The following is a 25393-nucleotide window of genomic DNA, read 5'->3' as shown; positions in this document are numbered from 1 at the left end:
CCTTTCTTTCCCTTCACACTGCTCCACTCTGGAATTCCCTCCCATAGTCTCTCATCCCAAGCTCTTATGACCTTGCTCAGTTCATGAAACGTGTTAACCCTTATTATGACCCTGGCACTAGTACTCTTTGTTATAGTCACGTGACGTTTTGGCCCTTTTGGCCTGCGGCTCAGTAACTCTGTTAAAAAAAAGAATAAGAGGATATTCATCAGTTGCTGGTGTTGGCCCATGAGCAGGAATTGCACTGGGCCATGCGCTAAGAACCGAAGTGCGCTAAGAACTATCATCAGTCCACTGCTGGATGAAGCCCTTCCCAAGTCGCCATCACCTCTCCCCAGGAACTTACGATCCCGCACTTTCGATGAGCACGATTGGCTACGTACGGTGCCGAAAGAAGTTCAATGTGCGTACATACACACAAACAAACATCCACCAACCGATCCACCACCTTCACGTACACGGACGTCATCCCTCCATGTCCTTGACAGATGTCCCCTTGGGGTGTGGTTCCATTCCTTGGTTGCCACTCCGCGGGTCATGTTTCTCAGCAGATACGCTGGCAGGGCTCGACAACAACAACAAAAATCTGCTCCGTTTGCGGCTCGCACTGAATGGAAAGTGCAGACTAACATTCATTATTAAACCAACGAAAAAGGTCGATTTGGTAGCTTTCTACAGTCGGCTTGCAGACGAAGAAAGATGATTGCGTCAAGCGCCAAAGTCTTTGTCCATGCACCCACGCCTTTCAGCAAATGTTGTGGGGTCGTGCTGCACACAGAAGTGGTTGTGGGATCGTGCCAATCACCAGTCACTCGATGAGATGATGGAACGCTGGTGTGTGACCACGACCAGGAGATGCAGAATCAGCCACCTGCGTCCACCTATCCCAGACCTGGACGCAACTTGCTCTTCGACGGCTGCGTCAGACTCGAGTTACATCTGAAGACGCATCCAGCCTGGAAGAAGTCCAAGCAGGACCAATAGAAAGCTCAGGAATGGGGGCGCGGCCGGTCCTGGCTACATCTTCCCAGAGCTACTTGAAATGAGCGGAACTTCTGGCTGGCTTAGCCCTTCGTGTGAGCTCTTCCTGAAGGTCTGGCAGGTCTGCTCGGAAGTCCAGCCGAAATGGAGAGAAGGCGTCATGTGCCTCCTTACAAGGGCAAAGGGATCGATGTCCTCCTGTGTCGGCTATCAGGCCCCATTCCGTCGCTCTTGGCACCTGGAAAGGTGATCGGCGCTCGTCGATCTCGCGCGGCTATCATGGGGCCTTTTATTTTTGCCACTTAAGTATGAAAAATAAGAATAGGTTTTGCCCTTGTGGTAATAAAGCAGGTGTTAAGATGTTCAGACACCAAAAATAAACCTTTTGCAAGGAATCCAGTCTGGCATTAACCACACAGTACTTGTGGTGAACATGCAAACAAACGTGCTCTGATTATTATATATGCTTTTGTATTTTAATCTGATTGGCCTACACCAGAGGCAGCCTTCTTTATGGCCTAGTCTCACCAGTGTCCGACCGGTGAACAGTACAAAGATAATGCACATATCCCAGCATTTGAAGCTCAGGATGAGCAGCTATATCATGGGGCCTCTTTTGCTAGTATCATAGTATGAAAAATAAGAATAGGTTTTACCCTTTCTGGCAATGAAACAGGTGTTCAGGTGTTCAAACACCAAATAGAAACACCAGCATGGGTCTTGGGTTTCAAAAAGGGGCGATCGACCACGACGGACACAATCCTGGCTTTCTGTCTTGTCTTCCGGCGCCACCGTGAGTTCAACAGACCCCCCTGCGCATCGCGTACATCGACACAAAGGCTGCGTTCACCTCTCTGGACAGGGAGGCTTTCTGTGGAAGGCTTTGAGAGCCATATGGGTCGGGACAACTCCACCTTTCTTAATTCACCGCAGCCATGACCTGCACTCTGTCAGCATCGTTTGTCTGGATCGGTAGGAACCTATCTGGATCTTGTAGGACATTTTTGGGCGACAAGCAATGCTTAATGCTCATCCTGGCCCACTTCTTCATCTAAATTAATTGGGTCATTGCCAGGTGCTCGAATGCCTTTGGCATTGCCAGTGGGCAGGTCAGCTGTTGACCGTTTTCGACTATGCTGACAATGCATTTATGATTAATCTTCATACCTTCTGGACAAAAACTCAACTTCAGAGTCTTCGGATTTTGGCTCTGCTCTTTCCTACTGGGTCAGTAGAACCTACCACGAGGTTCACATAGCTGGACAGTGACATAGATCCCTCCGGCTATAAGTTCTACCCTATTCCATTCCATGGACAACGCTTCGGCATTTGCACCTTCCGTAATGGTACAACTCGGCCGTGTATGAAATAGAAACTGCTTAATCTGACGACGAAACTGCAAATAAATAAAAAACACCTGCGTTGTTTCACTCGTGTTATGGCACCAAAAGCTGCACTATGGTGTGAAGGCCGACTCTGCTAAGATGCAGCCTTTTCCACGGGCCAAAGTCAGCGTCGCAACCTCCGCTTCTGCTGGTTCCACTTTGTAATCTACGGGGAGAATGCAGAGGGTACCGGTCTGGGTAAAATGCCCACCCTCACGTCTGCGAGGCGCTGGGCTTTATTTGGACGTGCCAGACGTGGGCTGTCTGTTGGCACATCCAACCAACCCGTGCCACTCTGAACCTGCGCTGCAAACCCGAAACGGCACGAGACTTTGGAGCAAGCGACTACTGGAGATGGCTCTCAGGACGGCCGAGACGCCACGGGCTGCTGCGGCTGCTCGAGGCAGATTTTTTTTTTCGGAGGCACGACTGAAGATGCTTGGATGGCTGCGGCGGAATCGGTCGATGTGGTCGAGGGAGATACGACCCCCACCCCCCCCCCCCCCCCCCGGGCACTGGTCGTCAATGCCCTATCCGTTTCAGTTTTTCTTTTTAATTCTCAACTATCACGCCCGTCTCAAACTCCTCTCCCCCTGGTCACAATCTTCCGGTGGCACGCTCCTCCCCCCTCACAAAACGAGGAGGGGATGGCTCTCAATAGCGCCTCGCGTTTGAATTTTTGTTGTTGTTGTAATTTATCGATTTTTCTGTCGTTCGCTGCCCGCATGCCCCCCCCTGCACTCGCGTCCGCATCTGTGCGCGTTGCTTGCGCGCGTCTCTTTCTGCACGCGTGGCACGAGTTCCCACACCCCCCCCCAACACCCACCCCCTGCGGGTGTGCTCGCGTGCGAGTGCGTGTGTCCTGGCCCCCCCCACCCCTCCCGCACCCTGACGTGTGCTCTCGTTGCCTCCGCCCGCCTGGCCGTGCTCAGAGCTGGCTGCAGCTAAGCGGTGTCGGGCCCACTTCGGGCTAGAGCAGCAGGGGGACTGGTGCGGGCCGTGCAGGTGTGTATGGCCGGCTTCGCTGCACGCGGTGCCGCTCGCCCCGCCCCGGGGGGGCAGGAAACACCTCGGTTGTGTGGACCCCGGGGCGGTGTGTGGTGTGAGCTGATGGGCTGCACGAGAGGAGGGGAACTCGCCCCCCCCCCCTTCCTCTCTCTCCACCCCTCACCCTCGACCACCACCCCCCCCCCCCTCCGTTTTGTTCTTTCGTTCGTCACCTGCACCGCCACTCATCGCTGCGTTAGCTTTGGGAAGGCGCTCCGCTTGCATCACCTCGCCGCATGTGCTTAAGTGCGGTGGAGCACAATTGCACCGTCGCTGCGCCTTAATCTCCTGTTAATACCTCGCTGTAGCTGTCCAGTGCGTTGCAACGTGCGTGGCATCGCGCGCTCTCTCTCGCTCTCTCCCGACGTGTGTTCACGTTGTCTCGCGCACGTTCTTGGTGGTGTTCTTTGGGACAACCCAAACAACACCTCGAGAGCTGTGTAGAACAATCGCAAAGAAAAAACACCTTTTTGGTACAAAGCACATGCTTGGATGCACGGCCGTACGAAGGTCCTGTGAACACGTTCTTTGGCACTGACGTGCAGGGTGAACATTGACCTGGGAGCAGTTGCGCAACCAGCGTGGATGCAGGGGGTGCCTTGCCCCCCCTCTGGTGGCCAGAGCTACGAGTTGGGGGGGCCCCCCTTGACAACCCACCATGAGATTTGTTTTCAACAACAGCGTAAAAGAAACGCAACATGTATGTAACCATGCGATATTACAATAGCCTCGGTGCGACCGCACGAGACGAATCAAATATTAGGTGGGAGGTGGGGGGGGGGGGCCCACCACCTGACCGATTGCCGCACCCCCTGAGCCGATGATGTAGCTACTTAACGCCACTGCCTCAGAGGTGAGTGCGCCGACCGACCGGCCGACCGATCCGGCGTTAGGGTGACCGCGGTGGAATCGCCGCGCGTGGGTTGCCTTCCCCGCCGCCAATATTCGTGCGCAGGGTTGTGAATCCGCGTGCGGGTGAAGCAGCAGCGGCAGCAGCGGCTGCAGCAGGTGACTGGCGGTGTGCACGCACGTGGTCCCGCAAGCTTCTAAATCTGACCCTCCTCGCACAAGCGCGCACCACACCCCCCCCCCCCCCCGACACGTTTCGTTAACGGGGCATGCTGCTGGGCTGTAGCGACGATTATCGAATTTTAAAAATAAGGCGTGGGGGGTTGCGAACCGCTCGTTGGAAGCGACCCCCGCGGACTTAAGTCCCCCTTTGGGTAAGACGTGAATGATGTGCACTTGCTGTAGCGGTATGGTGTTGAGAACAGGGGGGGGGGGGTGGAGATTCGGGCGGTAGATCGATCTGTTGCTAATTATCCTGCCTCATTTTCCTCCCCCACAGCCCAATGTGTGTCACGTTAACCAAACCTCACCCCCTCCCTTCCCTCCCCCCTCCTCCCCTCGTGTGCATGTTGTGTGCAGCTTATGCTGAACGTGTGTATCTTCCGTGCAGTGCTTGCACAGGGTAATGACACAGAGTTCTCATGTCTGTTGGCAAAGCTGTTGCCGGTGACGATGAACTTTTGGAGAGAACGCGTTTTATACAAGTGTATATGTGTGTACGCACACACGATGTGAGCGGTGGTCAAAATGTTTTGAGACTGGAATATTAGTAATGCATGGCAACCCACACCTTGCTTAGTCGATGTTGTGGCTTCAACAAATATGCATCTGTGTGATTTTGAGACGTTATAGAACACTGCAGTGGAAGTGAATAACCTTCCGTTTTGTATGTTCGCGTAGAAAATGTGATCTACTTTAGTTTCAGCTTTAAAAGTCAACGACGAGGGCATTACCTCTTTCAGTCGGTTCTCAAAACTTTTTGAATGTCCTTTATTGTATGTTCGCACAAGCATTGTGACTTTCTAAGTAACTAACGTTTTAACCCAAATTCATCTTGCGCGCAAAATTTTATATGAATAAATACTGCTTATTTGTGTCTAGAATTACTATTGGATTGAAATATTTTAAATAATTAATAGGCAGTATTAAATCATGTATTAAGAACCTAAATAATACAATTATTATCATTCGATAATTCCTATGTGCTCTGCAATATATTTATCAGCTTGACTGCTCATCAGAAATCCAAACTACATCACTTATTTTTCTTAAACTTTGCAAAGCATTTTGTCACTTCAATGCTTCACTTGAGTACTGTTTAATAAGCCCTATGCACTTGAGTCTAATTATTTGTACTATAGAATTCCTGTGCATACTGCTCGTTATATATTTCACAGTATGCGCACACGCACGCAGAGCGCAAATCAGTCGTGGTCACTTCTATCTGCCCTTTGAGCTTGGTTGCTTGCTTGTACAAATTGATCATTATTTGTTTACGATAATGCAGGCTGTGGCACACGCAAATGTGTTTGTTCCATGATAACCCTACACTCCTCTACCCTGATGGCCTCAGAGCATTAAACTTCCTTTGCATCCAGATATGTTCTCCCATAAAGCACAGCAGCAGCAGAAGCTACGTGTAGAATCCGTGGCTACAGCAAATGAATTTAATGCAGGAAGCTGGCAATTTCGAGGCATTATAATTATTTAGAGCTTCATCTGCAGAAGCAAATCGAAATATGTTCTTGTCCATCCGCCGCTTGGCTTTCCAGACGAACATTATCAAGCATATTTCGTGTTTGTTAAGAAACTTTTGGGGAGCGAATTCGGCCCAATGAGTCTCATCGCCAATCAAGCAAGTCTTGGGATTTCCTGTTTAACTTTGGCGATGACGTTTATAGCAAAAAGTAACCCGTACACGAGCTCGTTGTGCATTGCGGTGTAGCATTACACGTAAAAAGCTTTACACAAGCAGAGCTCCGTTCTCTATCTCTGCATGTAAATTAAAACCATTTTGAGTCCCATTGGCACCGCACAATGGGTGTGTGTGTGTGTGTGTGCCTCAACAAAAGCAATCTGCTCGTGCGAATAATTTATCGCGTTGCAAAAAGCAGCCAATCATAAGCGGTATATCTCTTGCGTGCAAATTGCAGCTTGACTTTGTTACAGCTCTGACTGGAAAACCGAGCTGTGTTCTGAAAGTAGATCTTGGAGAGCACTAATAGATCCAGATGTCCCCGAATGTTCTGTGGCTTTCGTAGTCTCCCACTTTGTTCTCTGGAACCAGCCAACCGAACCATATCCCAGTTGACCTCCGGCTTGTTGGCAGTTGGTGGTGGAAGGTTTACTGGAGGGGAGGAACTTGGGTGACGAAGTCGAGAGCGAGGCTGCGCCTAGCTTGGACCTACATCGTTCCGTACCAGTAAATATGGTACTTGGCCTAATTTGACTAACTTATTTTCAGACTTTTCTCCCGGTGAGTGTGTACGATCGCAGCAGTTGACAGTGAAATTATTTAGATTTGACAGAGTCGGCACTTTCCTGAATATTCATTGCGAGTGGATCGTGAGAGAGAGGTGGAGGGATGTGGGCCTTAGGCAGCCATTTTAGATGGTGCCAAATAAATGCTTGAGGTAGTGAAATGCACAAAGTTTATGCGAGGCTATTAACAGAAGGTTTTAAAAAGGGGGGTTGTAGCTTTTAGGTAACCAACAGGAAATCTCAGTCCATGATCAAATGTCCCATTTTAGTTCCTCCCATGGAATTACTGCCACTGCAGCATGCAAACAAGATATTTAATCTCCGATGCATTTGAATTTAACGTTGGGTTACTAAAATTCGAATGGTCAAAGATAACGATGTATTTCAACCTTTGTCACCAGATAGTCTCTGGACAGGCACATGTACAACGTTCAATGTCATTTCAAAGTTAAATCTACAAATCGAATACAAGAAACGAGAGACACCATTTTTGTACGACTGCGCTTTTGAGAACCGGGGCGTTGGTTTCCGACATTCTGCTCGGCGACCTAAATCACGATGGACATATTTGGCAAATTTGAACAAAATTTTTACATGAACATATTTTCGGCGGGGGCTGTGGCCTCCTTGGGCAATAGTTGTCACCACAAGGTCGGTGTGTTATCGCTGATACACTTGGTCTATTTCGTAGATAGAACAAAAACACCATTCCAATGGCCAGCACCGAGCTCGTGTTTTCCTGGGCCCAGTTGGTGTTCAATAGTCCCAGGCGAAGCTGAGCGCATTCAAAATCGGCGTGCGTGTTTGTGTGTGAATTTTTGTCGGGCTCGTGTGCTTTCTTCCCTCTGCTGTGTTGCTTTGTTTTTGTTGTGGTGATCAGCCCTCCCAGGTCACAAGTCCCCCAATTGGCTCCTGAAAGCAAATAAAGACAAATTACACCAACTCTAACACGACACGGCGATTCGGGCATTTGGACGTGCACCGCTGGGGGGGGGGGGGGGTGGTAAAATGATGCATCGATTCATCGACTTTTATCGATTCTTTGGCTCGCAACACCTTTGTCAAATGGTGTGCGTAGGAATTAATGATTCTTTGACTCATGTAAGTCGTACGCAGTGGGAACGCCTGTTCGCCCCCTGCAGCCACGTTCTTCGCTCTCTAAATAAAAGGAAGAGATGAAATGTGTTTCCGTATCGAATCGCAACCCTGAATTATAACAATTATGTGTAACGCTCAGCAGAGAAATCGTTCCACCCCGAGCATTCATCTTGAGCACATGACCTGGCAGGGCTGAGACACGTGAAGTTCTCTGGTCCACCTCTGGTAGTGGCGTCTCGTAGCTAAAGCTGTTGTTTTTCTGTCCCGTGCCACGCAGTCTGTGACGTGGACTGTGCCGATGGTAGGTACCTCGCTCTCCCTCTCCACCTCTCTCGGCTCTTCCTCCCATCGCTTCCCCCTCTTTCCTTTGGTGCAGTGTGAGACATGCCCACACACAGACCCACGGTGCCGAGGGGCAGTTGTAAAAACCTGGCGAAGTGTTTTGGTTAATTGTGTTTTAAGGAAACTGCACTTGGTGAGTCTTTTTGAGTCAATCCGTCAGTCACAGCACTTAATAGAGTAGTGTTCATTGTAGAGAATGAATTCTGACCTGACAGAACCCAGGGGTCTTGGACGCTAATGATGAAGAGCTGCTGTATAACCTCTCGCCTATATATCCATTACTAAAAAATACTTCGCCATGCCAATCTTACGGGGTTTTTGATCTTTATAAACTCTCTTCCTAAATCAATTATTCACTCGAGAGATTGGAGTGGTTTTGGAACGTTAGGGAAAAAATGAGAAACTCGATCCCATACCTTTTTGTTTTTGTCAGATCACAACAACGTGGCCCGCATCGGTGCCTTGAACATTTAAGATGAGAGATATGAGAAGCATAGGAATCGGACGCTCCTATTATAGGATAGGCTCACACCAGCTTCTATGTTTTTAATGACAGTCTTGGTCAGTTTTATGCGCTATGTGATTATTCGTATAAATGTTCAACTTTGCAGTTTCGTAAGCCAGGCCTCGCGGGAACCATAGTGATGTTTGTGACGACCACGGCTGCTCACAGAGTGCGTGATTAATGGCGATAACTCAGGATGACTGTCGATGATGAATCGATGATTGAACGCCGTTGGTGACGACAATGGTGGTGTGGGGTAGTATCAGCGTTGATGAGTAATTAACTTGCATGAATTGGTATGAGCGACCACTGCGATGATTTTTCAAGGTTTATTTTTTTTTGTTACGCGTACAATGCAACTATCCAATGACTGTTAGTACCACAGATTCGGTCAGATGTGAGTTAAGACCAACCGAAGAGCAAAACTTCATGGCGTAACAGAATGTTAAACATCGCTGAGCACCTCCCATGCGGTGAAACTTCATAGTGGGGGGGGATGAGGCGGGTTTGAACTTAGGTTTGGAAAGGAGCACGGGTGGTGAATGAGTGCGCTGAGAAGCAATGGGAACAGAAAGTTAAAAATATGAATGAGTCACTGCTCGTCATCCACACTCTATCTCCGCCCCGCAGCCAAAAATCGGTTTAGGTGAGTAAGCGGTTCGAGTCAACACACACTCTGGTCCCTTGTAATGATTATGGTAAATTTTCTAATTTAATGTTCACCACCATATAGGTGATTCCCTGTGGGGTACTTTTTTTGGTGAAAGCATGTTGCATAACCTTAAATCACATTTTGGCCATTGTTTCTATAAAGAATAGAAAGAGAGAATATGAATACTTTGGCAGAAGGGTTGCAGTTAAGTTGTCCGTGCAGTGTCTTCACTGTACTCCGAAAACGCTCTTACGGCGTTTCTGCTTTCTACCGCTGAGAATGTTTTCAGCCTTTCTCCCAGCCAGTGTTGATTTGTGAGGAACCTCAGATCCATAGAATTTTGGAACGGTGTCCACCTTTAAGGAGAAACCATGCCCCCCGGCGAGGAGGGTTAAACTGCGCGAGTGTTTGCTGCAGCGCTGCTAATGGCCGCAGCAGGGGCTGTGCAATTACTACATTCACCAACAAATGCCTTCGTGTTTAAAGCTTTCGTGACTGCAGGGATTCATCTTCTTGGTTCTTTCGGTAAAGTCACGTAGAAGGGAAGTAATAAAATAATAAAAATAAAACTTTATAAAATTTCGATGTAAAGGTTTCGTGACTGCAGGGATTCATCTTCTTGGTTCTTTCGGTAAAGTCACGTAGAAGGGAAGTAATAAAATAATGAAAATAAACATAATAAAATAATTTTCGATTTAAAGCTTTCGTGACTGCAGGGATTCATCTTCTTGGTTCTTTCGGTAAAGTCACGTAGAAGGGAAGTAATAAAATAATAAAAATAAAACATAATAAAATAATTTTCGATTTAAAGCTTTCGTGACTGCAGGGATTCATCTTCTTGGTTCTTTCGGTAAAGTCACGTAGAAGGGAAATAATAAAATAATAACAATAAAAAAAATAAAAAATTCGATTTAAAGCTTTCGTGACTGCAGGGATTCATCTTCTTGGTTCTTTCGGTAAAGTCACGTAGAAGGGAAATAATAAAATAATAACAATAAAAAAAATAAAAAATTCGATTTAAAGCTTTCGTGACTGCAGGGATTCATCTTCTTGGTTCTTTCGGTAAAGTCACGTAGAAGGGAAATAATAAAATAATAACAATAAAAAAAATAAAAAATTCGATTTAAAGCTTTCGTGACTGCAGGGATTCATCTTCTTGGTTCTTTCGGTAAAGTCACGTAGAAGGGAAATAATAAAATAATAACAATAAAAAAAATAAAAAATTCGATTTAAAGCTTTCGTGACTGCAGGGATTCATCTTCTTGGTTCTTTCGGTAAAGTCACGTAGAAGGGAAATAATAAAATAATAACAATAAAAAAAATAAAAAATTCGATTTAAAGCTTTCGTGACTGCAGGGATTCATCTTCTTGGTTCTTTCGGTAAAGTCACGTAGAAGGGAAATAATAAAATAATAACAATAAAAAAAATAAAAAATTCGATTTAAAGCTTTCGTGACTGCAGGGATTCATCTTCTTGGTTCTTTCGGTAAAGTCACGTAGAATTGAAATAATAAAATAATAAAAATAACTATTTTATTATGTTTTATTTTTATTATTTCAATTCTACGTGACTTTACCGAAAGAACCAAGAAGAAGTGCCTTTGTGACATAATTTGATGCAGCAAGTCACTAAATGCCCCCATCATATTGAATACCTCCTTAGTTCCCGAGGAAGAGAAAACAACTGGACGGGTGAATTTGGTTACACGCTGGTACGACCAAGAAGTTCTATAATTCCCATAATTCTAAGTCGTTTAATTACAAAAGTAGGCAGCCCCTGCAAAAGGCATGAGATGTCAGCCCCACACCTAGGAAAGTGAAACAAAGTTCCCTGATGACACGAATCCAACTAAGCGAGCGGCGCGCATTAATTTAAAAGTGGCGTGAATTAATGCAAGTAAATCGGGGGGTGTATGGAAAGTTTTGAAATCATTTGAATAACCTCTGGGGGGGCACTTTTAAACGATTTGACCGTAGAATGTGGGACGACCGCCCGATGCTTTGACATTTGCATGCGTGAGTGTTTGCGGTTGTTGCAAGCGGTTACTCCCGCAGTGTGAGTCATGCTGCTGCGTGGGCCAGCAGGGGGGCTGTGAGCGAGCGTGGCTCGTGGCACCACGTGACTGCTGCATTTGTCATTTTATTCGTGCATCGACATTTTAATGCAGTGGAACGCCACAGGCCCCCCCCCGCCACTAGCTAAGCTAAGCGTGACGTTCTTGAGGCCCTGTCAAAACGCGCGTGCAAGTGTGAGCATAGCGCAAAAGTGTTTTAAACGCAATGCAGTCATCTTGCCGAGGGAGCTTGTGGGACGGTGGTGTTATTGGTTTGTCTGTGTCCCCCACGTTGTTCCGACTCCTAAGCAGCGTTCGCTTTATGAGCGATGCCACTTCATGCAGGACAAAACGCACCTCTGAGATGCGTGAATTGAAAGAAAGACCCATTCCTTTCGCACGGGTTAATGCCGATACCTCCCAAACACGTAAATTACCTGCAATGAGAGAGTGTAAATCGTTTAAATACAGTCCAAACATTTATGTAGATGAAGGGCTATTTAAACCATTGTATTAAAGACGTGCACATTTTACATAAACATGACTTTAAGGCGAAATTTTGTAGCTGTATATTTCTTAATTAAATAGTGAATGCATTGATGTTACGGCATTTCATGTTGACACAAAAAGGGTAAAAGTACGAGTTGAAAATATGAGTCGAGTTTAATAATACATTTTAAAATCCCATTCTCAAAACATTGCGATCGTCCGCTGGCATATACTGCAATAAAAGTGTTGCGACACGTTTTATATTCCGAGGTGCTCTTTAAATTTCTGTAATCAAGCGGTGAGGGTCATTTCGCGTAAGAAAATCGGATTGAAAAATATATTGTTCCGCCCGGCGCATTTATTGACGGGGGGGGGACCCCTGGCTTGCACAGCGGTCAGGCATTCGAAACTGATAAGCGGCGAGTTTCGCTACGGCCCGCATTAGTCAAAAAAATGAGTTTTTGGCACCAAGTCCGCTGGGGATGAGGGGGGTCACGTGGCTCCGTTCGTGGGGGATCATGCGTCTATCTGTTCGCCTTATTTAATTCGCCTTTTGAGGTGCTAGTGGGATAACCGATGTTTGGATAATCGACTTGCCCGCTGTAATTGTTTGGGATAATTAACCTGTAAGAAGTCTGTTATCTCGGTATTTGCAGGTGGCCCCAGTTTCCCCGCAGTCTAGGCACATTCACCGAGTAGCATTCAAAGTCATAAAAAATACACACACGCACGCGTACGTGTGTACACCCATACAGATAGACAGACTTGCATGCTCGTGTTAGCAGGGCAGTGCTTGCTCATTGGCAAAGCAACATTTCCTCGTTTTTTACCATTTAAAATGAAATACAACATTTAACAGTAATTTAAATGTACACTATTTTGTTATCCCAAAATATAAATTGTCTATATCCCTGCGTTCACATGATCTATTATAACTGAATCCATTTAAAAATACCGTATTCTGTTTAGGATACTATTATTGCTTAGGATTGACAAGATACGTTTATATGGAGTAAAGCTTCAATTTAAAGCAATGTACAACTTTGTGGCAGAGTGAAACACAAATGTAATAGGACATGACTGCATTGTTGGACGCTCGAAATCAAATTTCAGCAACTGCTGTCGAATCGGTCTGAAAATAATTGTCACCTTATTAAACAAATGCTTCGAACAGAAAACTATCATCCAAATCTATAACCAAATATCTCGGACAAAGGACTTTGCTAATCCTTGAAATGAGGTTTCTTCCGTTAATTACAGGGCATGTTAACGATAGTGATGCGTTCATGTACGGCCTACTGTATTACATGAAGGTTTAGGCGGTACATGATGTGGGTGGCGGGGGAGGGGGGGGATACAAGCTCTTGTTGTTAACATCGTCGTCTCTGTCCTTCGGTGACAACTCCTCGACTTCTGCGCTTAACAGCGGTACAATTTCTCCCTGCCTCTCTCTCTCGCTCTCCCAGGAGAAAGAAGAAGTGCATTCGGAACTTACCAAGGAAAGACCACCTCAATCCTGCAGACAGAGGCATGCTAGGAGGGCCCCCGTCCACCTCTCCACAACCCTTCAACTACTGGGCCTGGCCCAGCCTGCACGAGCTGCCCCACACGTACTTGAGCGCCGGCCTTCTTGCTGCCAAGCACGGCAAATAACGTCCATCTAACGCAACCGCCACCCCATCCGGCCACATTGCCCCGATGGGCCGCTGCCGCCGCTGCCGCCCCCCCCCCCGCCCCCCCCCGCCCCCCCCCCCCCCACTCGCTGACCGCTCAGCCACAGGCACATTTCGACCACGAGCTCGGGAGTCGCGTGGCGCCGATCTGATGGCGACGGTCGGTCGACGCGCACTTCACCTTGCGAGCCGCTCCGCACCCCCCTTGCACTGCTGCTGCTGCTGCTCCACACGTGATGATCCTCCACCCTCTTGCACCGCACTGACTTCACTCGCACGCTCGCTTTGAAGATTCCCCTGCACTAATCACCCCCCCCCCTCGCCCTGTGCGTGTGTAATGCCCCCCCACCTCCAACACCCCCTCCCCCACCTCCAACACCCCCCCCCACACTTTATCACTCGGCGTGTTTAATACCACCGCTTGCACATTCTTGAACTTCTCACTCGGTTTGGACACTTAAACACAGTTCACGTCACTGCACGTGTGCACATGTTTTTTCCATGGCACGGAAACCTTGTTTGACTGCACCGTGTGCGCTTGACACCAATGCACAAGAGCACGTCACCACGACACCGTTTGCTCACCACCCTCTCTTATTCACTTGTGTGACGACACAGTACACACTGCACTCCCCCCCCCCCCCTTACATCACACTGCACAGACAAGTTTGTCCCCACTCCCCCACTCCCCGACTCCCTCCCTCATTGCGGTCCAGCGTTTGCATGCCCATCTCCCCCGGGTAGTGGACTTCAGGGTAAATATTGCGTTGGACAAATTTAACATTCAGGGGGTATAGGCACGCATTGATAATAATGGCCTCTGTGATCCCGTTATTTGATTGGTTGCTTTTGTAGACGTTGTGGTTAGTTTTTTTGTTATTCCCCCTTTCGTTATCCATCTAAACCCTCGTCAATGTGTGCGGATCGCGTTCCCTTGGCACAGGCCTCCCATCATCCAGACATATGCAGCAGGGAAGACGTCAAATTCTGTTTCTGCACATAAGCCTCGTGCAAGCTATCTGAGCAACCCAAGAGCATCCACCTATTTGTTTGTTTTTTATTCTGTTAATTACTTTTGGTCGGCAATGCTTCTTCGTGGCTTGCTCCGCACATGGCCTGCTGCCCTAGTGCCCCGTCTATTCTCTCTGCCGCAAAGGCCAGTGCCAGGGGTTATTCATCTCAATTGCTGCTGCTGGAGCAGCTCAGTGGGCGGCAGGGCATTATGTTTGCTGGGGGGTTGTGGGCCCTTGCAGAAAACACAGGCATTCACTTTAGCCATTTTAACTTGATGAGAGGGGGACCAGATATTGCGGTTGACTGTATTTTATGAGTTTTGTTTTAAATTTTACCGCTTTTCCACGTGTACTCGCTTTGTTTAAACGTACAGTGTATGCCGGTGGCTTGATTCGGCAGCAATGTCAAGTGAACCGGTTGGGGCTGGGCTTGCTCTCATGCGAGGTATATAAACACAGTGGCTGGGAACGCGTGGAATTTCCCACCTGGTAGCCTAGCCTGGCTCATCTGCTCTGCCTGATGCGTGCTTTGAAGGCTTTTTGAAAATGTATGCCTCCCACCAAGTGCCCTCTCGGCCCTCATCCGCATCTCGCTTCCAACCCAAGCGTGCTGTTTATGCCGCGTTAAAGAGAGAACTGACTTCGGCGTCCACCGTGTTAGCTCGCAATGTCCAGCTCTGGTGCTGGCTAAAGTGAAGGCCACACGCCCCTCCAAACCCATCCTTCTCTCCCAAGGGCTGCAGCCAGTGCAGGGCTGCCCCTCACACTCCACCACGGTCAGTGTTCACAAAGCCACCCCCCGCTCCCTGCCTCTGTAGGTGTATGGCAGGGCAAGCTGCATGATTGACCGAGGCGCCGCTTTGTGCCACAATAGCTACCGGGGCGCTCTGACCAATCGGATTCCTCCAAATTGACGTTGCGCGCGATTTGAACCTGAGCCACCTGTGCGCCGCATGCTTCAGATTCTTAGGGATGAACGCGTGGTTTTTTTTTATCGCTGCTGGGTTCTGTTCTCTCTTTTGGCCCGAGACTGCGAAGGAGGCGTTTACCACAGTTCAGTGATGGCGATTATTTTTAGCGTTTTGTGTTTTGCAACATGCAGCATATGGAATGATTGGACCAGCTTTAAATGCCCTCTGTTGGCTGTCACTCATGAACCAAGGCTGTTGAGGTTTAGGCCATGTTTGTACGTTGCTGTATATATATACTGTGTTGCTAGAGAGAAATACCTTTCCAACAGTTGGCTGTTGTGCTGAAAGGCAGTAAAATTTTAAAAATAATATAGTTACGTTGATGGTTGAACAATTTAAGAAGCATGCTTTTATTACAGTGTATTAAAGGCAAATAATAAGTGACGATAATGATAAAGATATTAATATTTTAATTAAGGGATGTTCTTGAAAACGAAAACAAATGTATCTTAATGTTGGAATTGAAACTTCAAGAAAATAACTTAAACGCTGCAATCTACAGCTACATTGTCTGTTTAAATTAGAGTTTTCTCAATGTTTTAATTGCAATAGATGCGTATACAGATTGAGGGGGTGGTAGAGTGATAGTTTGCAGTTAGTAGCCACTTGGCATCTAGACAGCCCAGTTCACTTAACCAAGAAAACTCATTAACTCAGGTTGGAAGCAGATGGCAAAAAGACCTCATTAGAGTTCCTGAAAAACGATCGTTTCTCCAAAATCCCCAAAGATGCAGGATTCTCCACGGTGTGTGCGAGGGTGCTAAACATTTCTAACTGGATTCTTAGGACTGTGCGATGGAAACTTGGTATATATATGATTTTTTTTTATTGCCCCACGGTACAAAAAAAGTATTGCAGCAGAAATCCAATCAACCGCGTTGGTATTTGGGGACCATGTCCGTGGATCTTGTAAAGCCTCGTTGCTCCGCGGAGGTTACACCAAATATTCTGCAAACTCATTTTTTTTTTGGCGTCTATCGCGGTGTGCCACGGCTAACGGGAGGAGAGTTGCGAACCGCCAATAAATCCGAAAATTGCAGGGATTTGCGGATTATTGGATCGCAGGTGATTGCATTTCTGCTGCTTGTGTTTTCTGAAGAACCTGCCTTTCTATAATAACTTATGAGTCTATTTTATTGGAAACCCTGACTGGCCAATGCTTAATTTTGTTGACAGGCAAACGGCGATCATTTGGGTTCCACATATGTACGTTTTTATTTAGCTATGAAAGGACAGGGTTAACTGTGATATCGTTGCTTAAAAAGGCAGGCAAAATGTACTCCTCTTAACTTGATGCACATTGTCGCCAAATAGAATGTGATTTTTAAATGCCAAAATAGGTACTCTTCGTGCGAAAGCGGGAAGCAGTTGGGCGCTAAGTAGGCTGTGGGGTTCGGGAACGATTTCAGCCATTGCACTGTTAATGGCCAAGAGCTCCAGGATGGTGATGTGTTCCTCACCTCCAAGCCAAACGTGAGCCCCAACACGTGTTGCCCAGCTGCCTTCCCCGAGAAAACTATTTGAGGGAAACAACATAAAATATAAAATAAGCATTCCGTGCTTTGTAGGGGTGTGGGGGTGGGGGACGTCCTGTGTCAACTTGCCAGGCCTCCCCGCAGTTCCCATTCGCAAACTCGGGCCCTTCGTGTGCCAAATGCGCCAACGACATTCCCAAGGTACGGAGTGCAAAAGAGGCCCTCAGCAGTGTTGCAACCATCATTAAAACTAGAGTGGATGTACCGCATCGTTTCCCCGGTGTGATTTAAACAAAAAAATAGACTCGAGATAACGGTCTTAAGAATCCAGGCAATGTACCTTTACTGCCCTGGTTTCTGTATAGAATTGCTCTTGCGGTGTGTGATGTTGCAGACTTGGGCACAACAATTTCCTGCTCTCTTTACTGAATATTACTAACCTCAAATAGAAGCATTACGGAACATAACGTGTTCAGTCTGAAAATACAGTGTTGTGGTTTTAAATGATATTTATTCTCTTTGTATTTGCATATTTACCGTAGTGTGCACTGTTCCTCGCGCCGAGTGACAGCTTTTTGTAAATCTGCAGTTCAATTTGTGCCAAGTGCGACAATAAAACGTGTCGGATGTTGTACAGTATTGTGCAAAACTTGCCAAATTTAAAACAAAAAGGACAAAAAAAAGCTGTTGGCACATTTTAAATATATTTCTACAGTTCATCCAACAAGCCATTTTTTAAGTCATGTTTTATTTTAATTAACAGTTTTTTTAATTAAGTTGTTCGATACTTAAGTTGTGGCCCGTCGAGCACTTGCACAATTTGCGATGATAATTTGGCTCCACAGGTCCGTGCGCGCGCGTGTGTGTACCGTGTTTTTATAAACGCAAAAAATTGTCGGCCAATAGTTACTTGTAATGCTTTAAGGAAACATTGTAATATGTTAAGAAGGCTGGTGTATATTAAAAAAAAAGTGTTATCAAAATATTAAAGCATTCCACGTGTTTTAAGGTCTTTGCGATGGATTCGCGTGCAAAAGAAAAATCAAAACGTACAATATTTTACATTTTGTTGTTGGTGTTGCGTCGTCATCCATCGTACCATTGTATTTTCTTTTTTTTTAGACGTAACAGTTTACCCTATGAATTGCACTTGTTTTCTATCGTACGTGTACGTTGTAAAGTAACTGTAGCATGCTTCATTTTTTTTAAATAAAATATTGCAAATGTTTCTGGTAATTGTGTCGGCCTGGTTTGCGTCCAAGGGGGGAGCCGGACGATGCCTCTTCCCCAGGTTCCCTTTCCACATCGCAGGCGGCTCCAGACCATCTTCATAATTATGACCACAGGCAAAACAAGCACGCGCGTGTGTGCGCGCACACGTGCATACGTCTGCCAAACACACAGAGCAATCGAAAAGTTTGGACCCCGATGTTTTATAATGAGCTTCAGTAACCCGAATGTTGGAACCTATTTAGAAGCACCTCCCCCCCCCCCCCCCCAATATTTATGCACTTATCTTTAACTGCCCGAGCCAGGAGCGAGATATTGATATGAATGCACACTTAAACGCCACTATTTGCACCTGGATTCAATTGTTCACACTTGGAATTGATTATAAAGTGAAACGCAGAGCAGCCAGTACTGTTTCAGCACACTGCACGCACGCACACCTCACTCCTGCTTGAAGAGAAACACCAGCAGTTATACTCTGCTGGGCGATCCATTTATAGATTGCATAACTACAATTATATGGAGAAATGGAGAACTACATTTTCTTTCAAAGCCTCGACGTAACTGCCTCCCACAAGTCCCAATATAATTATCGCGTTGTAATGTTCTCCCCTCGGAGAAGTGCTTATGCAATAGTCAATTGCCTTTTGAGAAAACGGCGAGGAGCAAACGTTGTCGGTATGCGGTTGGAACAGTTGGAACCCACCATTGACCCCAACGGTCCATATTTACTGGGAGGGTAATTAGAAATCGATGGGGGGTATCTATACATGGATCGCCCTGTCCAGTTTTAGAAAAACATTTAAAACAAACCATTCCATGTCGTTTGAGAGCATGATGGCCCAGGCTTGTTTGCTTGAATTGTCAGTGTCGGCGGTGACCATTTGTGTGAAAGCAGCATGCAAACATGGGGGCTAATCAATCTTTATATCTACACCGAGTGTGAGAAGATCGTTACTAACGCCAGATAGGTCACGTGATATTCTGAATGGGTGGTGGTGGGGCGCGGGGGGGAGAAGTCCGTTTGACTTTTGCAAGACCCATTTGTGTGCACGTGACGCCATGGAAAAGGTGAATATGGACCGTGACCGCAAATATGAATCATAACTTCCAAACTGGACAGGCCCTGCTGCTAATGTAAATTCGGCTAAATGCGGCAACTCTGCAAAAACTTTAATTTTTTTTGTTACTCAAAAAAGTCGCAGCACTGCCTAGATTCAGTGATTGTGGTCAGTGGTCGTGCTTATCAAACTTCATGCAAAATATTGCGGATAGTACTTTTTTATGTAAAAGAAAAATGTATTATGGTGCTACTCATTTACCTAATGTGAAGCTGAGAATGTTAGGCAATGCTGTGTTATTGCATAGCATTCGTGCTAAAATACAATCGATTGCTTAGAAGTTAAGAATGATTGTGTACTCGCTTGTTGTGTTTACTTTGTGGGATTGTGGTTGTCATCAAGTTCGCGCATCAGTTTGAAAGTCGCACAAGTATTTAAAGTATCTGTTCTGTGCCTGGAACACGTTCACATGAAGCTCTGAGTTGGCAGAGCGAGCGGTTATGTCCTTTATTAGTGTCGGGTCGTGACCATTTGAATGTGAGAACAGATATTCGCAAAAAGCAGGGTAACGCTGTCCAGCCAAAATTATCTATACCTAGAGTAAGAGGATTGTACAATTGCCTTTAACAAGCGACATCCCTGACATACATCTTATGCTCAATACCGACGACAGGCGTTTTTTAAAGTGTGAAAAAAGCAGTGGGGGGTGGGGGCATGTTGTAAATGTGCGTGTTCTGCATAGTTGTAAGGTCAAGTTGCACATCTCGAAAAGACAGAAGCCTTGACGGGACTGCACAGCGATACGTAGAGCTGCTGGGGCGGAACGAGTTTTTTTTTCTCTGAGCAGGAGCTGCGAGGTGGAAAGCAGAATGAGTCCTGGTGTCAAAACCTAGCCCCTATCAGGTGTAAACAAAAATAAGGAAAATAATAACTTACAAAAAATGTATTCTGTGTTACATTTAGTTTTGCAGTTTATGGCTCGTAATCAAGTGTTCTCCCTCTGCAGGAGCTGATAATTTCCAACCACGGGTAGAAGCGACACTGGCCGGTGAATCGGTGACTCAGAATCCTGCAACCACTTGCCGCTGTAAACAAGTGTTGGGTGACACCTAACAGCCGAGAAATACGCCCTGACAAAATATATTTATACACGCAATCTTGTCGCCTGAAAAATATCAGTCAACACAAATGGACATTGCAGATACGCTATTTTCACGATTCAAACTAATGAATTGCACAAAACGATGTATCGTGCTAATTATCCAACACATCACAGAAGGAAATAATGTAAATAGCAATTGTCCTGCACACATTCTGTCTATCTGTGTCAACGTGCGTGTGTCCGTGCGAATGTCACAAATTGTTGTCGCGTCTCGAGACATCCATGCGGTTTGACGGCAAATTCCACACGTGCATTCATAGTATTTCTTGGTGTGCTGGTGTATGCCATCACTCTGAAAAGATGGGGTTGGTAGCATGTCGACATGATGGAGCCTGGATGACACACGCACCTCGAAGTTGCCTGTAGGAGAGAGGACATCAAACTCGCCTGTGACTTGTAATTTGAATGGACTCCCCTTGTATGCAAGTGAATTATCCCTGCATTTAAATTTTCTTTCATTCATGTGATGAATATAGATATTCGAGTAATACTTTTATTTAAGGTTCCCAAACATTTCAATGTAGGACTCTCCGGACAAAGTCTTCAAGTGCAACGGTGCTACCCTGAATAAACAAATATATTCTGTTTATTATCATCATTAAATCATCCAGAAGCTAAGCAGGTTGGAGCCTGTACATTGCACGGATGGGGTGACCGACATGCATCACAGGTGTTACAGGCTCCTGCGGGGCTACGTTATCGGCAGAGGGCGGTCCAGCAAAACACATCATTGTATTGTACCGCGCGACGTCCTAACGTCTATTGCTGCACACCTCACCGATCCCACGCTGCCCGACATTGAAGTATGTTCCGACAAACCTCTGCAGATTGACCCACACGGGCGATGCGTGTCGTTACGCGTACACAATACGCGCGTGCCGGTTGTAGCCTCCGTAACGGTAGAGTTGGCATCCGTGCACCAATCGTCCAATGCATCACATATTCCCACAATGACTGCAATCGCGACAAAATGAATATTCGCAATAAATCACAATCAGGCTAATCGCGGCTGTATTTCGACAACGAGCCCCCCAAAGCGCGCGCAATAACAATAATAAAAGCAGTAAAAAAAGGATAATGATCAGATTATTCCGAGCGGCTGATTGCAGCAGCGCACAACGACTGAGCAATACAGCGGCGTAATGATCGGCAATATCTCTGCCACCCTTTAAGGCATTGTTAATGTAGAGGCCTCCGTGTTTACACACGCCACGTAGTTTATTTAGTATGGCACCAGCAGTCAAGCTGCGGGGGCATGCACACGTGACATACGAGACAATTTGCTTTTAAATAATAATACGTAATGCGGCAGTAATTAAAATAAACACACTTTTAAGTGAATGGGTGCATGCACCAGCCACGCTTGTTGTTTGGCTGCATGCTGGGGAGCTTCAGGGGTGGTGGGGTGCTGATTTATTATTTGGTTCTTTCGGTTAAGTCACGTCTAAAGATAAAATAAAACATTAAATTAGATAATAGAATACGTGACTTAACCGAAAGAACCAAATAATAATTCCTGCAGTCACGAAAGTTCTAAAATTAAGGGTGCTGATTTGTTTAACGCTGGCAGTGTAAATAAATCCGCACCTTCTCCAGGAGGATCCCCCTCCACCTTTTTGTTAATGAATGCTGTGCTTGCAGTTTTCTGTTGTTGTTGTTTGAGTTTGTCATGGGGCTACCTCTACTCTCTGCAGTGTGGATGCATTTCTAGATTTGAAGCTTTCGTGACTGCAAGGATTCATACTCTTAGTTATTTCGGTAAAGTCACGTAGGTAAAAAAATGAAATAAAAATTAATAAAAATAAAATAATAAACTCACGACGTTTCGGAGGCAACACAAGTCTCCGTCATCAGGTGGGACCGTGAAACGTCGTGAGTTTATTATTTTATTTTTATTAATTTTTATTTCATTTTTTTTAACTAAGAGTATAGTGTGGATGCACCTTGTTCTGCTCTCAGATTTGCCGTACCGGTACACATTTGTGTACCGGTACGGGAACAAAACGGAGTCTCGTTTGAGATTCCAAACGTCGCAATTGAGATTCCTCCTCGAAGAGACCGGTGGTGAAACCATCGACAGCATCAGAACATCATCAACAGCAGGCGGATGGGCAACGTCTCCTTCATGAATGGAAAATAAAAGACACAATCCACAATGGCGCGTTTGTGGCCATGCCACCCAACACGATGGGGCCGAAAAGCAAATAAACCCACTGCAGCCCTGTGCTCCCTTGAACAGTCGAGGAACGCCAGAACGACACGAGCTCTCTCCTGAAAGCCCTCTCGCCGTGCCTTAGGGGCCGTCCATAAATGACGTCACGCGATTTTGGACGATCTTTGACCCCCCCCCCCTTCGTCACACGGCGTCACAAAATGTCAGACCCCCCCCAAATAAAATATGCTTCAAATCGCTTTAAACTATTGTCATTGTAGTGCGTATTTAATGTGGCGCTGCACTCTGATGTTGTAGGAGAGAACATTTATTAAAAAGTCTATTTAATTAAGTAGAACGTATTATCTATATTCATTTAAAGTTGCGCATTTTGATGTGACGTCACATTTCTCAAACCCTCCCCACCCCTCGTCACACATCGTCACAAATGTCTGACCCCCCCAAGGTGCGTGACGTCATTTATGGACGGCCCCTTAGCAAACCACCGACGACGTTGGCCATTTAGATCCCGAACATTATCGCCGCGATCTTTGCGCAAGCGTAGGGGACAGAGGTCGCAACCGGGTACCCGATACCCGTACCCTACCCGATACCCGGCTACCCGTACCCGGCCGGGTAGCCGTTTGCGACCCTGGTGCGGCCGGGTACGGGTAAGGAATCAAAACCCGTTTGCGACCTCTGGTAGGGGGATGGCAACGGATTCTTCTGATTCGATTTCTTTGTCGTAGTCCTTCGTGTGCGAAGATGACGCTGCTCACTGTGCCGTGACTCTGTGTGTGTGTGATCGCGGCTGTGAAGACCAATACTGACTCTCGTTTCAGTCAGTCAACCCCATGGCACCTGCTTGGGTCTGTCCCGTGGGACCTCCTGTCGGCAGGCGTTCGACACTTCACGTGGCCTTAACGTGCACATAGCCTGGCACAAGCGCCGTGGTGACGAATGGCGGTTCTTGTTGTTGTTGAAGACCAATACTAGTGTAGTGGTTATAGCACGCTGCGCTATGAACCCGGCGACCCGAGTTCGATTCCCGCTCACAGCCAAAAACACCTGTGACAATTATCTGAACCGGTCCTGGGCCTCCTCCCCTAGGTCCACTCAGCCTGTAATGAGTACCTGGTGCGATGTGTGAACATCGCCACTGGGGAGACAAAGGCGGCCGGGTGCGGTGCTGGCCATCCAACCACCTCGTGTGCCACGTGCCGGCCTTCGTAGGTGCTCGCTAACACCACTTGCCCCAACAGTCTGCGAAGGCTACACGGGGGATCTTCGACAATTTCCGCCACAGCGGTTTGCACCTGCAGCGCATTGATTGAATAAAGGTTTCCTCTGCATAAGACGCTCCGACAAGGGAGACGTGCCCCAATCTGGTCACACACCAACACCTCACAGATTCGAGCATGCAAGGGGGGAAACGAGTGTGTCTTATAACACTGGTCAACAACAAACACATTTTTTTTTTGGCCTGGACTTTTGCAGCTGTTTTAGACTAATGTCAGGGTGCTGATTCCAAATTTGCTCTCAGATTTGCTCTATCACATCTCATTTTATGCTATCGGCATACACCATTTTCATTGATTTTACCCGAAATTAACTCTGTCACTTATGATTGCAAGTTGTTGCGAGTCAGTGACTGCTTTAGTGTTAAAATATGGTGCTGTATTTTAGGATAGTGTGTTTATAATATCATTTTATGTCGATATCCACATTTATTTAAGATTTTTCTTCTGCAGTTTTTATTGAAAACGCAATATTTGATATCTAAAAAACCTGATGTGATAGACAAAAACTGATGCCAGATTTGAAATCAGCATCCCAAAATTACCTTAAAACCGTTGGAATACCTTATGCCAGAAAAAGTGTGTTGATCAGTGTAATCCGGAAAAGACGCGATCCAATAGACACTGACACCTGTTTCCAGAGGTGTGGACTCGAGTCATGTGACTTGGACTCGAGTCAGACTCGAGTCATGAATTTGATGACTTGCGACTCGACTTGGACTTGCATAACAATGACTTTGTCCCACCTCTGAGATGTGGACTCGAGTCATGTGACTTGGACTCGAGTCAGACTCGAGTCATGAATTTGATGACTTGCGACTCGACTTGGACTTGCATAACAATGACTTTGTCCCACCTATGAGATGTGGACTCGAGTCATGTGACTTGGACTCGAGTCAGACTCGAGTCATGAATTTGATGACTTGCGACTCGACTTGGACTTGCATAACAATGACTTTGTCCCACCTATGAGATGTGGACTCGAGTCATGTGACTTGGACTCGAGTCAGACTCGAGTCATGAATTTGATGACTTGCGACTCGACTTGGACTTGCATAACAATGACTTTGTCCCACCTCTGCAGGCTGTTTCATCAATCCGCTGCTGGATGAGGGCTTCTATCATATGGCTTGCGGGTCGCGGAGTGCTAATTGACAATACTTCACCATGCTGGTCTGCATCGGTTGGTGAATGCAAGGGAGCATAGACGTGGAAGCATATAGGTGCACGGCACTCCGCGCGCTTACCCACAAGCCCTATGACGACCCTGTCGTCATTGGGCTTGTGGATTTAGTCACGAGCACGACCCTGCTTCGCTTCCTAGATCTGACGACATCGGCGCATTCCAGGTGATTTAGTCATTGGCAACGCATCAAGAGTTCCATTTTGACCATCTCATTTGCATTGCTTCTCTTTTGTTCTCTCTTGGATGAATTGATGCATCATCACATGCCAGCTATACAGCATGTGCACGC

At 46.5% G+C, this 25393-nt stretch overlaps 1 protein-coding gene across 10 annotated transcripts in view; it reads left to right on the top strand.

Moving 5' to 3' along the window:
* The window catches only part of LOC144720609 (transcription factor 7-like 2), a 157977-nt gene extending 139734 nt beyond the window's left edge, over positions 1-18243 (top strand). For 6 of the 10 annotated variants that reach the window (XM_078597473.1, XM_078597471.1, XM_078597474.1 and 3 more), the window contains 2 exons: positions 3299-3371; positions 13350-18243. In XM_078597473.1, coding sequence (XP_078453599.1) covers positions 3299-3371; positions 13350-13536 — 260 coding nt within the window. In that variant the 3' untranslated portion in view covers positions 13537-18243. Of the gene's footprint in view, positions 1-3298; positions 3372-8118; positions 8143-13349 lie in introns of all 10 variants that reach the window. The other 4 variants (XM_078597479.1, XM_078597478.1, XM_078597477.1 and 1 more) reach the window with 2 other exon arrangements.
* Positions 18244-25393: the final 7150 nt, after the last annotated feature.

The sequence above is a fragment of the Lampetra planeri genome, chromosome 9, assembly GCF_965212315.1.
Source record: "Lampetra planeri chromosome 9, kcLamPlan1.2.h2, whole genome shotgun sequence".
NCBI lineage: Eukaryota > Metazoa > Chordata > Hyperoartia > Petromyzontiformes > Petromyzontidae > Lampetra > Lampetra planeri.
This window is presented reverse-complemented; position numbering and strand designations above follow the sequence as displayed.